At 38.7% G+C, this 16,205-nt stretch overlaps 1 protein-coding gene across 2 annotated transcripts in view; it reads left to right on the top strand.

Annotated features, from left to right (window-relative positions):
• Nucleotides 1–1,518: 1,518 nt before the first annotated feature.
• Nucleotides 1,519–16,205, top strand: part of gabra2a (gamma-aminobutyric acid type A receptor subunit alpha2a) — a 49,374-nt gene continuing 34,687 nt past the window's right edge. The window contains exons 1-4 of one of the 2 annotated variants that reach the window (XM_079691734.1): nt 1,519–1,690; nt 1,915–1,991; nt 11,088–11,197; nt 15,891–15,958. In XM_079691734.1, coding sequence (XP_079547860.1) covers nt 1,924–1,991; nt 11,088–11,197; nt 15,891–15,958 — 246 coding nt within the window. In that variant the 5' untranslated portion in view covers nt 1,519–1,690; nt 1,915–1,923. Of the gene's footprint in view, nt 1,691–1,914; nt 1,992–10,913; nt 10,965–11,087; nt 11,198–15,890; nt 15,959–16,205 lie in introns of those variants that run through there. The other variant, XM_079691735.1, reaches the window with a different exon arrangement.

The raw sequence follows: 16,205 nt of genomic DNA, 5'->3' as shown, positions 1-16,205 counted from the left end.
AAATAACAGTTGATGTGCATTCCACAGGGTGATGTGTTGGTTCCTCTGAGATTACCAAGAACTCTTTGTCAGCAACACAACACCAAATTATGCTTTATTTAAATGTCTTGGTGGACAAAGCACTCAGAGGTTTTTTACAATATGGTATTGGTGCTTTTTTTAGTTAAAGATATGTTAAAAGTAAAATCCCTGTTGATCCATTCAAAGTTATTCAAAAGTACAAAAGTATTTACATCAAATCACACCTTAAAGTTTCAAAAGTAAAAGTACTTGTATGCATAATGACCCATTTCAGAATCATATAATAACTACTGATAACTGCTAATTGTGATTATTGATGCATTCATGTGTCAATCATAGTTGGTAAAGTTAGAACTAATTTAATAACTTAATATACTGCTGCTTTATACTCAATTTTGATATAGATAAAGTACCTATAACTATAGCTGTCACATAAATGTAGTGGAGTGAAACGTCCACTGTTGGCTTCTGAAATGTAGTGGAGTAAAAGTATGAAGTACAACTTTGTAAATCTAGTTCAAAAATACCATCCCACACATTTAATATGAGTGTAACTAATGGAGTTGGCTGTAATTGCCCCCTGGCTGTTCCCCTTTTTACCACACCCAAAGGTAATGGTGTTGTTCTGACCAGCACATGGTCAACCACTGGACCTCAGCAGAAACTAAGGAATCTATCCACTGCACCATCAGTCTGTACAAACATCCAGGGAGATCTGGCCCAGTAAGGTTACTACCTTTATCAGTTTGGTGGGTGCCACTGGAGGACCTAACATAAATTGGCTCTTGACACAACACTAACACATTTGTTTGGAGATTAATATTTGGGGTGAGATTTAGTTCCAGTTCCAGTGTTTGGCCAGCTTTACCCAGGTTTATCTGGCTGAGTAAATCCAAGCCTGAATTGTAAAGCAAAGCCTTTACTGTCTTTAGAAGCTAAACACAACAGCATGCTCCTAAGGCTATCACTGAATTTATTTCCAGTGGTAACTGAGGAACAAGCAAATAAAGTAAATGCATTTCCATTAATGTTTCTCACTTGAGGTGTTCAAGTACGGCAGGGGATTAGGGCCACATGTAAAAATGTACTGAGTTTTGACCAAAAAGCATTATATTTATCTTTTGAGGTTGAATGCTGAATTATTTTGGTGACTTTTACCTTTATTTTTTGCCCTCAAAATTCTGAATTCTGAATTTTATCTCAGAAAAGAAAAAAATACTTTTAGTCAGAATTGAATATTTGCCCAAGTTCTCTCCCGAATCAAAGGATCTGTCAGTATCTGGATTTAATTTGATGTTGTGGTCTTGATCAATAATTTGGCCAAGCTTCTCTCTTTTCTCTTTCTGTTTGAATGAACGGAAATACATGTTCCACATTATACCACCTAACACAACATGCTATTTTCGCACGCTCTTTTTTTTCGTCCGCTTGCCAGTCACCGCGTGCACTAATGAATTCCTCATTAGCAGGAAGTGGACCGCCTCAGTATGTCTCCGTGCGCGCGTGGAGTCTGATCAGGACTCTGAGCTCCGGGCTAGTGTCAGTGGGGACTGCTGGAGGAGCTCTTCTTTCTGGATTAATACTCTCTTTTTCTACCAAAGCCTTCTTCATCTCTACTGTCACTTCTCAGTTTCTCCTGACAACATAAAGGGCACCTGTCGCGACTCAGGTAGGCAGACCCGCTCGATAATGACATAATTATGCGAATTATAAAAAAAAACCTGGTTGTTGAGGCAGAGGGAGTTCTGTTTTAAAAGAGCTGAACAGAGTGTGAGGAGCTGAGCCGGTGTAGTGTCTGTTCATGGAGACACATCTCGGTGTGTTCCGTTCAACAGCTGGATGGTGGTTTGTGGAACAGCGCGCGCTCTGAGCGGTTTCCCCTCTTTTCTGCAGGTTTCCGCGATGAGAGGACGATGGAGCCCATATTTCACGTCCGTGCTGGTGTCTTTGACCATTCTGTGGCAGACACGGTAAGTTTTATGTCATTGAAATGTGTTTTTATTAATTATCAGGAAACAACAAGCGCTCGGCAGACATGGCGATCGCGCGGGTCTGATGTTTCCAACAATAGGTTTATCGGGATTTGTTAAGTAGAAGCGTGCTCAACTGCTACTAATGGACTATTACCTACTTTAATGAACCGCATTGAACATAGGGATTTAGAATAATGAGTATTTGCTGCTCCGAGCGCACCGTTCATCCTTTCATGCAGAAAGCACCACACCAGACTCCGTTCATAATTCTGTCAATTTAAGAATAATCTGCACATCGGAAAAAACTCACTCGTTCTCCAAGCTGCTGCAGTTTCTTAGGATGTGTTATGTCGTGCTGGTGAATTCGGAGCATCGATATTAAACCTAACATATTTGTATAGGAATCAATATCAACCTCAAGAGTTTTCACTAATCTTACAAATATCCTAACGCATATTAATACAAGAATTGGAACTCTATCAATCTGTTTAATTTTGATTGTAAAATGTAAACGTATAATGTAAACATGAATATAGGCTACCAGTCTGTTATCAATGGTAAAATAAATACAGTTTGATATTTACAAGTTGATTTATATATTTTTTATTAACTAATAATGTAAATCTGTGAAGTAACCTTTAACCAAAGCTGTCAGATACATGTAGTGGAGTAAAAGTATAAAGTAACATAAAATAAACAATACAATAAAGTACAAGTACCTCAAAATTGTAATTAAGTACAATACTTGAGTATATGTACTACTTACTGAATTACATTCCACCACTGCCCCTGCTATTGTGATAATGAACATTTACATTCCAAACAGAACATTTGCCAATTTTGTCAGAAATGCTCTTTCTCTAATCGTCATTACCTTTATAAAACTGTTGATCAAACAATACTTTACTATGGTAGACTCTTGTTTACTAATGAATATAGTTCTAATTATATCTTTATAAAATATGTAAAAAGTAAACTCCATTTGTCCACAGTCATTATGGCAGATAAAAAAGATTAGTCTTATTTTACATATGGAGTCATTCTTCCATAACTGCAGTGTAGTCATATTGTACATACTGATAAATACAGTACATGCAGCTATAAAGCAATGGAAAATGTAGTTGTTGTAAGGTAACAATCTTAACAACACTGAATGGGTACAGATTATGACAACATGAAGAGAAGAAAGCAAAAATAATTCCTGTGTAAAAGGGTACGTTTATCGCTGTGTCTTAATCTACGGACTTCTATACACTTTTTTTGTGTGCATTAGTGCCAAATGCAAAGGATTACAAAATGCACTATAATTATCCGGATGGTGCACGTATACATTAAAAAAAGTTAAATGTGTAGAACACTTCTTACACCCAACTAGGGATGGGTATCGTTAGGATTTTATCGATACCGATACCGGTACTGCTTATCTGTATCGGTATTTTTTGATACTCTTATCGATACTTTTCAATAATTTGGTGCTCAAAATTATAGACATGAATACAAGATGTGAAGATTAAACAGTCATTTTATTGTAATTTTCTTGCAGAAATAACTGTATAACTTATACATAGCTTCTCAGAAGCAGACACAAATAAATAAAATAACTTAAAGAGGCCTAGCTCGCCCTATCATGCTTTTTGGGGTTTTCCCTCAGACAGAGGATGAAAAGAGGCATTTTTTAACATTTGTAAATCAGTTACATCTTCATCCAGACATTTCAAACTGACAAGCTAGCTCGACAAGAGATCCTTAAAACATTGTCCAAGTGACATCATGCAAAACTGTGATATGAAGAAATTGGTAAAAAGGCTAAGATGGAAAAAAAGATAAAGGCGAGTACGTATATTATTGTTGATAGTACTTTTAAATCATCACAAAATAAATGATGTGCTGAACTGAAACACGTCAAAATGTGTCTGAAGGTTTAAACATAGAACAAAGTATTTGAGCTTAAAATATGTTAATTCCTAGTAAACGAGCAACAATTGCTGAACCATACATTGAAACGTTGACCTTTAACAACATTTAAATGCAGTTTTCCAATTCACAATGACATCTGTAAGTTTAACTGGTTTATAAAGCATTCAATGAAAGGCCAAATTATTATAGGTGTAGGAGCTCACATTAATACACTGTCAGTGCTAATAAACTAAAAAAAGACAAGGCGATGTGCCTGCAAGACTGCACTCAGGTAAACAAAACATATTAACCGTGCGCAGCAGCTAACCTGCCTGCGAGCCTTCGTTCAGGTCACCTTTACACACGGCGCGGCTGAAGCCCGCTAGCACTATTAGCACTAGCAGTATCGCTAGCAACCACATTGTTTAGGCTGTCAAATACGCTGCACCGTTTTAGATTCAATGAGTTGAGTTTGCAATGCTTCATTAAGTTGCTTGTGTTACCCCCTTTACAAGCAACTAATTGAGTACATAGATTGCACCTTGCTCTACCGCCACTACATTGTTTAAAGTGCACCCAGACCTTCGATCGCTTCGCTCTGTCCGCCATGCCTGCGGGAGTCTCACAACAAGTTATTGAGCCGTTTCCGCTCTACATCCTGAACTCCTCCCTTCGATGCAATGCACTTCCGTTTTGGCGGACTGGGTTTGTTTTGCTAGCTAGCTCCGTTGTGCCGACAAAGCACTGATATCGCAGAGACAAAGAGGATATAACAATTACAACATGAAGAAATGTGGTTCGGGAACTACGTGTGCGGTAGTTGGTTGCAATCACTCGAGAAAGCACCTGAACGAGTGGTTAGATAGAGAGTGCTACGACCACAAACCAGCACCCAGCACCCAGCCATGTTGTTCATTAAATACAGATAAACACAACAAATACTGCATGCATTGTATTTTTTAATATTATATATGAATATTTTCATAGTGATGTAATTGTGTGGGCTGCTTTTATATTTTAATTTGTAATACCTGTTAGGATTAAACATGTGATCTTTCTTGTTGAAGCCATTTCTTTAGTTTCCTCTCAACAATTAATTAATTCAGTGTTATTTATGTACAGTATGAGCTTAATATGAATGATGAACTGTGTTAAAAGAAATTGTAGCACTCTAAGGAACATATGAAATGCAATAATGCAATAACAGTGCAATAATGAAATGAAATTACATCAAACTTTATTTTCACTCAAACAGTACAGGCACATATGATATATTGCACAGCATAAAGAGATCATGTAAATTGTGCATTATGTAAACAACAGACAACTGTTGGCTCCTGTGGGCATGACCTAAATAAGGCAGTTTATTTTGGTTTTATGCTGGGCCACGTCGTCATGTTATCCTCCCAGTTTTGCACTGAATTCGGGTGGGGGAGAGTAACGCCATCTCCAGTCAAAGAAGTAGAATCGTGTTCCCAAGCTAGCATCACTGTTAGCATCGAAATCGCTGTGTTTACACCAGTGCCCGTCTGACTGTTTACATCGGTTTACACCGACAGACGCTGTGCAAAAGACTTCCGGCGGAAATGAAGTGCATTTGTGTAGTGTCATGGCGCTACCCGTGTTTTGGCGCGTAAACTTGTCTTATAGACAAGTTTACACAGCCCTGTTGAGAGATCAAGCCCCCAGGAAGTGCGCCGGACTCAGATAAAAATATTCGTGCTGGCCAAACGGCGGTACTACACTTCCGTTTGGTTGCCAGGCCCGTAAAACACTTTTTGCCATTGACTTACATGGGGAAAGAATGGTCTGTAAATCGTTGGATAATTTTTTTGAAACTAAATAAACTACCCAGTATGAACACTTGTATAGCCCTTATTAAAAACATTTGTTCCTCAAGTTGTAAAAATGTGCTAAAAACGTTATTCTGAGAGTTATTTCCCTCTGCATTATGAACGCGCATCTAACCCACGGGACCGCGCCGCACGGCACGTTCATTATTAATTATACTTGTATATGTATATATATATATATATATATATATATTAGGGCTGTCAAGTTAACGCATTAATAACGCCATCGCGTAGACTCCCACTACGCGATTAACGCATGTGCATTTTTTGTTCTCGGCCGCCCCGTAGTTTCAGAGCGCATAGAGTTTAAAATACCATCTAAACATTCAAAGCACACTGCTGATGCCGATAGCCCCGCTCCTGCCGCCCGCTTGCAGCAGACCACACTTGAAACTGTGCGGGAGAGACGCCTGGACACGTCTACGAGCAGCAAACTTTGAACAAAGATCGCTAAATGGGTGGCTATAGCTTGCGAAAGTAGAGGAGGATTTAAGAAAGACTTCCACAGTTGCGCTCACCGGAGACCATTGGACTTCACTCGGTAATGACAGTCACCTCGGTGTCACAGCGCATTATTTTGACCCACAGTGGGAACTTCAGTCTCATGCTTTGACAGTTATGAAAACAGAGGAGCGGCATTTTGCCGTCACACACACACACACACACACACACACACACACACACACACACACACACACACACACACACACACACACACACACACACACACACACACACACACACACACACACACACACACACACAAACACACACACACAGATACACACACACACACAGATACACACACACACACACACACACACACACACACACACACACACACACACACACTGTATTGTATTATTGTATTGTATGAGAGAGGTTCCAGGTTGAATTGAGGCGAATATTTGTAATGTTCAGAGGTTGTTGTGTTTAATATTCATGAGAATATTTGTCATTGTTCAAATGATAATAAACAAACATTTGCATAAAGCATATTTGTCCACTCATATGTTGATAAGAGTATTAAAAACTAGAAAAATATTCCTCTAAGGTACATTTAGAACAGACAAAAAATGTGCGATTAATTTGCGATTAATTTGCGATTAATCGCGATTAACTATGGACAATCATGCGATTAATCGCGATTACATATTTTAATCGACTGACAGCCCTAATATATATATATATATATATAGCCTATTTTTTATATCTATACACACAAATGAACAACCTTGTGTGTGTCAAATAACAAGTTGTATTGTAGAGTTTATTTTAGTGTTGTTTTATGCTTATCCACATTTTGATTTCAGAGCACAGGAGAATGCTGCACAACATAAAGCTCAACATTGAAGTTGGCAATGCTGAACAAAACCATGTAGAGTTATAATATTTATTCAGCTGAAAAAGTGAAAGCTCTACGAAAATGTAATTAAAAATACATAAGCATTTCAGGTAGAAATCAGCATTTTATATAGAAATTCACAAAAATAAGAAATGAAACCTAAAAAACATTAACACAGTTAACACATGTATACATCTGATGGCTGGCATAGGTGGAACAAATAGTGATAACAAATGTAAATACAATTTATATAGATTAAAAGGTAATATATATAATATTGATAGCAATTATTATATAAAAAAAATCCAACAAACATGATCAACAGGAAAGCCCTCTGAAGGCATTTCATGGTTTGAAAAAAAGTTGAGGATGGGGTCCAGACAGTTAAATCAGGAGAGACTTCATTTTGTTTAAAGAACATTTATTGACACATGTCATATGATAAATGTTAAGTCTTTGGCGATTAGTCCCCGATCCTGAAATCTTATATCTAAAGGGGGAAAAGCCGTGAGCATATAGGGAACCCCCCGGGGTCTAGACACTGGTGATGATGATGCTGAATATCTGGATTTGAAGAGGAGATGGGATGAAGAGGAGGTTTGATGAGGTCTTTGGATTAGCTCTCCTGGCTCTGGATATGATGAACGGAGGTGGAGAGGAGACAGGCGGCAGCATGAACACCTGAAATCACAGCTGACTGCAGGAGAGAGGAGAACCATTTTAAAGTTTGGCTGCAGCACGGTGATTGGGTGCTGGAGAATGAGGTGAATGTAATAGGTTAAAGACAGCGCCCGTGATGAGCTCATTATAAGCGGCTGCGGAGCTATCGAATGTATACATACCCAGTATTCCTGAAAGAACTTGCGCTGAGCTTCATATAGTGACAAGTGTTCAACAGTTCTTCCTGTTGACAGAAGATGGCACTTTTCTGAGAGGGAGCCAGCTGGCAGACACTGGACAGTGGCAAACCAACAGATGAAACAGGAATCCATCTGAGAGGCTATGTGGAAAAGGATAACAAATAATGTCAGCAAGACATGAACATATTTAACCACTATCATTCAATTCTGTAATTGCAGGTCTGTTAGCATGATATTTCAAACATAAATGGCCTGTCTTAGTTTAAAGCCCACTCACCACGTCAAGGTGCAGGCCACGAGTGAGGGCACAACAACGATCACAAACAGTACATACACACGAGACAACACTTACATACATATAAATAGCTTACATATACAATGAACAATGAACATTTAACAAATACAATGTTTGGGTAGTTATTTTAATACATTGAATACATTGAATACATTTAACACATTGAACACTTTGAATACATTGAACACATTGAATACATTGAATACATTTAACATAAATAACACAATTGAAATGTACAATAACTAAACCCTTAGCTACATACGCTATACATCTCCAGTGTGGCAATATTTCAGCAAGAATTTGGTATCAGATATGAAAAAAAAACTGACCTGTTGAGAGTTTTGCGTGTCCATGTTCAGTACAGACTTGTGCCGCGTTAAGCGTACTCCAAGTAGTATGTTGAACACAGACTTGCAAACAAAATACACCAAATTGGTCAGTTACAGTTGAAGGTACAGATACAACATAATGAATATTGTCTAGAAAGAAGCTTGGGATGTTGCTGTTGACATTCACATAAATCGTTCCACTGTTGAAAACCATGTGTTGCGTTTCTTAACAATAAATAAACAGAGGAATGTGACATACATTCAAATCCACATATAGAAGGAAATATAGAATAAATATGTTTACTTACAACAGTCATAAGGAAAAGAAACACGTACAGAGCTCATACACATATAGAAGAAGATATAGAATAAATATGTTTACTTACAACAGTCATAAGGAAAATAAAACACGTACAGAGCTACTAAGAGCTAATTACTAGCTAGCCGCTAGCTGCTAACTGCCGCGACCGCCTCGTTAATATCAAACTCCATAACAATCCAGTGCCATGCTGTCATGAACGCGCTGTGCTGTTACGTGTACGCAAATTGACGTGCTTGATGTGAACGAGCATTTTGGGGGCATGGTTAGAGTTGCGCATGCGCTATGAGCGCACATACGGGTACTTCTCAGGCATGCCGGGTAATCTGCGACGTTTCGCTCTCTTGAAAGTTGGGCCATTTTATCATCATGCGCTAATGAGCAACTCTCATAGGAATGAATGAGGCCCCGCCTCCGACGCTGTATCCATTTCTTATTATACATCCATGATACAGATAGCAGCACCGTTTGTCCAGCGGCTTAACGGTATACCGATACCGTCCAATCAGGTACCGTTATTGACTTAGTACCGGTTCTCGGTATCCATCCCTACACCCAACAATCACTAATTTGGGAAAGTAAACTGACTGGCCATGGTTGCAGTTGCTTTGATTTACACAGCAACAAATAGATATACATGTGTTATTTGTCACTATTTGATAACATACCACCATTCTGGTGTGGAAAATGTATAGGGTTATTGGGCAATATGTATTGATCTGCTACCCTGTAAATACCCTGACCGATCGTGGTTATCTATCAAGTCGCGAGAAAAATTCAAATGCAATTTAAAGGTAGGGTATGTAAGTTTGAGAAACCGACTGGAGATCGCTAAAATTTGAAGATACACGACCGGAGAAAATCTGCCATTTCCTTACAGTATAGAGCCCCTCCTCCAACACACATGAACGCGCACATGATCAATGAGGGCACGAGATAAGTTTGTGCACAGATCGAGCCGGGTTTCTCAAACTTACCTACCCCACCTTTAATACAACAAACTTGAGTCCAGATCCACATAATAATCTCTTTCAATAAAAGAACCTCAGAAGATCAGCTCACTTCAACTGATAGCATTAATGCTTGATCTTCTATACTGTTTATGACCTATGTGTGGCTCTGTCATATATGTACCTAGATATATGAGGCACCTGCTAATTAATTATACTTTAAGTCTAAATTCTCCTTAAATTCCCCCTTTACTCCGAATTGTAGCACAGTGCTTTGTCTGTCCCTTTAAAACTGTGTTATTTAAAGGTGACCTATCATGCAAAATGCACTTTTGTACGTCTTTTATACATGAATCAGTGTCCCCGGTGTGTCAGGGAACTCACCAAGTGTCAGAAAACACAACCCTCTCTATTTTCCTCCATACCCAAATCTCTTAAAAAGGGGCTGCAACGGATCTGATAAAAACTTATCCAGATTTGAACACTTCTATGACGTCACAGAAGTGGCGCTACGGCTATTGGGCCGACTCCACCAATCAGGAGGAGACAGCCACGGACATTGCCGTTGGAAAGCGCTGGAGATGCTGTAGTACATATGCCAGGCCTGTAGATGGTGCTGTTCTCACAGAATCAGCCCATGCAAAGACAGTGTTTCATTGAGCGAAATTAGGAATGGCTAAAATGCATGATCTGTTTGGTATTTTGAAAAATAAAAAGTATAAATATGCCTTATATAGTCATGGTCCTACACTATATTATTCAAATATAGCATGATAGGTCCACTTTAAAGAAAAACGTTATACTTGTTTGCTATTTGAATTATTATTTCGATTTTAATCCTTCTTATCCTAAATATATCCTTTACTATATCGCTACTATACTGGTCAAATTGCTTGTATCACATAAAGGGATGCTCGATCCAATAAATGAAGGTAAAAAATATGCAGCATAGCCTAAATCGTCCAAAAGCATCTAGTAACCGCACCCTCGCTGTTTCGTAAACGCGCATGTCTTCTAACGCTGCTGCGATGATGATGACGCATCGGGAGATCGGATGGAATAGATTTTCAGATTGGATCAAATTGCTGACAGACTGCAGCAGTGCAGGTTCAAGGATTAAATTGTAGGTGGAGATTACAGAATTGTGTTATCTTTCACAGTTCTTAGTCGTACTTAAGTAAAGTTTATTTATGTAGCTTACATAGATTCCAATAATCATGCAACCGTCTTATTTTGCCTTGTTTAGGTCCGGAGTAGATTCCAATTCAACACGTAACGTCAACATCACAACGTTCACCAAGATCCTGGACAGTCTGCTGGATGGATACGACAACAGACTGAGACCCGGCCTGGGAGGTGAGAGAAGGAGGAGCTTTCACATAGGAGGAGATATTCTGACCTTTAGTATGAGTCAAAATCCTCAAACACTATATCCTACATATCCTACAATGCAATTTAATGAGGTACCAACATTGCTACGTAATTACACACATCCTTCAAACTCCATACTTGAAGTTTTTGCACTTCCGAGTCCAAGCCTGCTGGCCGCCAGTGAATAGATGTCTCCTATTGGGTGTTAGCATACGACGCTGCACTGTTGTATGGATTTTGACGTGCGTCTTTTAGCGCATGTGCTAACCCATGTCCAGTGGGAGGGCTTTTGAGGTTTTCTTTCTGACAGTTGTTTGGGAAAGACCATTGCCCTCTATTAGAGAGAGCTAGGTACGTTAGCTGTTAGCAGAGGTGGGGGACTCGAGTCACATGACCTGACTCGAGTCAGACTCAAGTCGCATATTTTTGGACTTGAGACTTGCTTGACTAACATTGATAAAAGACTTGACTTGACTTTAACTTGGTATTCATGACTTGATACTTGATTTGACTTGAGACAGATTACTCGAAAGGACTTTACTTTAGTGTATTATACGGAGCCTATAAAGGGTTATGAAAAAAAAAAAGACACTGTATCTCGTTCGCACGAGAAAGTTACCGGAGTGCCCAGTAGGAAGTGGAGCGCACAGGAGACAGCCGTTTCAGCGCAGACTGTAATGTTTATGTTGGGAAATGGCAGTGCATACATTATTTTAGATATATTTCGAACTCGGACCCTCATTCACTAAATGAAATCGCTACAGCACCAGGAGGCAGTGGGACGTGTAACTCCGCCTCTTAGAAGTGCAGCACCAAAGAGCTGTGCTTTTTACGCAACGCCTTCACTGTGTTTACTTTCATTAGAACAGCTGAAGAGCGACCGCAGGCTGCTACGTGTTAACCACACACACACACACACACACACACACACACACACACACACACACACACACACACACACACACACACACACACACACACACACACACACACACACACACACACACACACACACACACACACACACACACACACACACACACACACCTCTACACACATCCAACTGCCCGATTAATCCCCCTATTACTCGTTTTATGAAGGAGATTTCCGGTCACTAAGGCGCATGATGTGCTCAGCTCTGCTCTGTGTGTGTGTTCGTTGTGGTTGTGTCTGTCCGACAACGGCATTTGATTTCAAATTACCATGAACAGTAATTGACACACATCTGGCCAACTCCATATTCATATGTGGGTGTTCCCAAATAAAATAAATGTGTTTAATCTTAATGTTGCACTGTCTGCACACAAACACACACACACATCATGCACCCTGGTACATACAGTATTCCGTTGTATTGGCTTTGATGCAATATTTCTTTGTGCACAGACACAGTTAGGAAAACAATGACACAGTGTCACATGGGAGCACCTTAGACAGACCATAGAGGAATGCTGTGACCCTGCTGAAGGGGAGCCAGGGCAGGAGGCTTAACATGTAGATGTAACATGTGTGTCGTACTCCTGTTATCCCTTTAGAGCCCTTTTAGAACTTATAGGGTTAACATTTCAGCGCCCCACTCTCCATTGCTGTTTATGTTGAAAATAAAACTAACATTTTCATAACCACAATATTTGAACTGATTTAAATGTGGAAACTGGGCTTATTCATCAGAACTTCCGATGACTTGACTTGTATTTTGCTTGACCTGAGCAATGACTTGACTTGACTTGCTTGACTCTCACCACAGTGACTTGGGACTTGCTTGAGACTTGTAGGTTAAGACTTGAGACTTGCTCATGACTTGCACATGTAGGACTTACTCCCACCTCTGGCTGTTAGCATCACAGTCCTGCTCGGCTAAATAACTGAGCTAACAGCTAACATTACCAGTACAGAGAAAGGTTTTATAGATACACATTATAATGCTTCAAGCTCCAATCAGTAAAAAAAACGTTTTGGTAAATTGTATCGTTATCCTGATGTGGTTAAACATAATTCCATTATGTGTTTAGTTTTGGCGAGTAAATAAAGTTGTTTGAAGGAGATGTTTTACACAGCATTACAAAATAGATATTGGAGAGGGAATTATGACATTTAACTTCCTAACAAACAGTAATAAGGGAATCTATAATAAAGTCATTGGAATTTTATGTTTTTCTTTAGTTGTCTATTAAAGTAACACATTTTGTATCGAGAATAGTTTTGTTTCACTATTATCTACTAAACTTCATGGTGTTTTTTTGGTATGAATGAATAGATTCAGGTGATCCTATCATAAATCAACTGTTAAATTAGCTAACATGCTAACTTAACCGTTACAGCCACAACTCATAGAAAACAACTGATGTGCTGCAAAACCTAAAAGAAATAGCAAGTATTAAATGTGGTAGTGGAGGCATTGCGTCACATTTTGTGAATCAAGTAATACTGTACAGTATACTGCTGGTTGGGAAGCTTTTGCGGGCCAGATGTGGCCTTTGTGCCTCCAGTTGACAATCATTGCTGTGCATAGAGCCGAGATGTAGTTCCTCTGGCTGAGACTCCACTTGCTTGTTCTGTCTGAAGTGCAGCAAAGCAAGGTGAGTCTGTGGTTTCTTGGTGAAAAGTGAACGTTTTACATAATCTGCTGTTGCTTCTAAATTGAGTTTGCTACAGTCTAGCAAGTATTTCTGCCTGCCTCTGCAATCAATCAGCTGTAATACGGATGTTGTTTCTGTAATCCTTGGTTAAATCGCAGGAGTTGACTGCAAGAGTGAAATATAGGCGCAGCTGTCTGTCTGAAGGAGAGAGATGTGGTGCAGTCGGGTGTGACAGCAACTGCAATCATAGCGGAGGATAAACAAGCAGTAAAGTTGTCACGTGGAATAAAATGCACTGTTAAGCTTGTGTATGAAAAACACAGGCTGTGGGTGTGTTCATAATAGTGATTTAGCGTTGACTTGGTTCCAAAGTATCAGTTCTCATGACATCCCTACAGATTACATTACCGATTATTCCGAACCAACAAATGATTTTAAAGGGCACATTTTTATGGTTAAATGTATCAAAGTATAGCATTCTTCAGTTATTTGTACGTAGATTAACCATGTCCTACGAGATGATATATATATTTTTACAAAAGTGCTTGTAAAATGTGACATGGCTTTGATTCACAATTAAAAAGTAGCCTACCTCGTGAAAAATACCAATTTATATTGTGTATAGCCACTATAGATATATTATATTTTGTCTAAACAGTAATGTGTTCTACCTTTAGTAAAGAAAAATCATGCTTTTTGCAGATTTCTTTTACTGAAGGGAGGACTTCTTTAAACTGAAAAATCAATAACGCTAAGATATACTATTGCTTTTGATTTGTTATAGTTTCAGCTATTTCTTTCTTCCTTTTGAACCAGCTTGACTATTATAATTGTTTCAATTGAGTAATAATATGAATACGAGACAGGCGAGAAAACACACAAACAGAAAAAAAAGATTGTACAATCTAAACGTATTTGATATAATACTACTATTTAATATAGTTTTGGTTATGAATTTGTTTCTTTAGAACCAGCCTGATTATTCATCATATGCTACACGTTATCTATGTCAGTACAGTATAGTACTGTTAGGGAAACTCACCTTGGTTCAGGGTGGTGTGTACAGTGGCCTTTATAAGAAAAAAAGAAAAAATGAAGCTTCTATCATCCTTGTTCGTCCTTGTGGAGTATTGTAAAGGTAACATCCACTGTTTTTTCTCTATCAGTCATACAAAACGTGCTTCTATTTGAATCAGTGTGTATGGGTAAAAAATAAATTACATGTTGGTGTAGAATGTATCCCGCATAGAGCTTTTGCCTTTAGTATCTGCATGTGTTTGATATATGTGGCAATCTCCATGCAGTGGTATGGGCTGTGTTCAATCTACAGCTCAGATGACATTAAGAGTCATGCAACTGAAATGAAATGAAATTTTTTGTGTGTGCGATGTAGTGTAAATGATGTCAGTGTCACCAACAACACCCAAGGCAGTGCAGGACTGTCATGTGTATGCATCATTCTAGATGTATATGCCTGCATACAATATACATCTTGAATCACTCAAAGCTTAATCTATGTTTGGTGGCTTCACATTCTGTCCAAACAAGAAGAAATATGGCTCTGCATTTATATCTCAGCAATAGTGGGTAAAAAGTCAGAAACATGATCAAATAGAGGGATCACACGGTTAACCTCTTTCTGTCTGCATGTTCTCACAACACTGATGTATGATTCATGGATGAACATAAGTGCACGTTTTCTATGCAATGAGTCTTTCAAGTTGTGTTCTTGTTTCCTTCTGTCACCATAGTTTAAAGTGTTCAGGATTGTCAATAGACTGTATTTGACAGTAGGGTCTGACCTCAAAAGTTGGGTTTTTGTAGGTGTACGCAACAATGGGAATAATTCATAGTACTGGACACTACAGGTATGAAGAAGGAATCAAACATGCTTTTTTGGGCGAAAAACATATTATTTTGTATACATGGTAAATAGACTGCATTTAAACAGTGTTTTAGATATAAAAGTCGGAATTAACCCATATTTATAAAGATGCATAAGAAAAACTCAGTCTACTTATTTGTCCTATCTCATTAAGGTTGTGCATTTCAAATATAATACGCTTTTCTACATTTCATTTGGCTGTTTGTCTTTGCAGACAGAGTAACGGAAGTGAAGACTGACATCTATGTAACCAGTTTTGGTCCAGTTTCTGACACCGATATGGTAAGTCTCACATCTATCCTCTGAATGCATTTTATCAGAATCCAAGACAACATATACAAAGGCTTTGTCCCAATTAAGCAGCCATAGCCTTCGATGTCTAGTTTCGTAGACCAATTACTTCACAGCTTCCACGAACGAGACTGTCCCATTTCTACAAATGCGGACAATTGAAACAAGGCATTTTAACTACCCTCATTTACTGTTGCCACCCAACTAATGTTAAAACACTTTTGGCTAAAAGAACAGA

This window comes from Notothenia rossii (genome assembly GCF_949606895.1).
Source record: "Notothenia rossii genome assembly, chromosome: 7".
In the NCBI taxonomy this organism is placed as follows: Eukaryota; Metazoa; Chordata; class Actinopteri; order Perciformes; family Nototheniidae; genus Notothenia; species Notothenia rossii.
The sequence above is the reverse complement of the archived record's forward strand: the minus strand, read 5'-3'. Positions and strand labels throughout refer to the sequence as shown.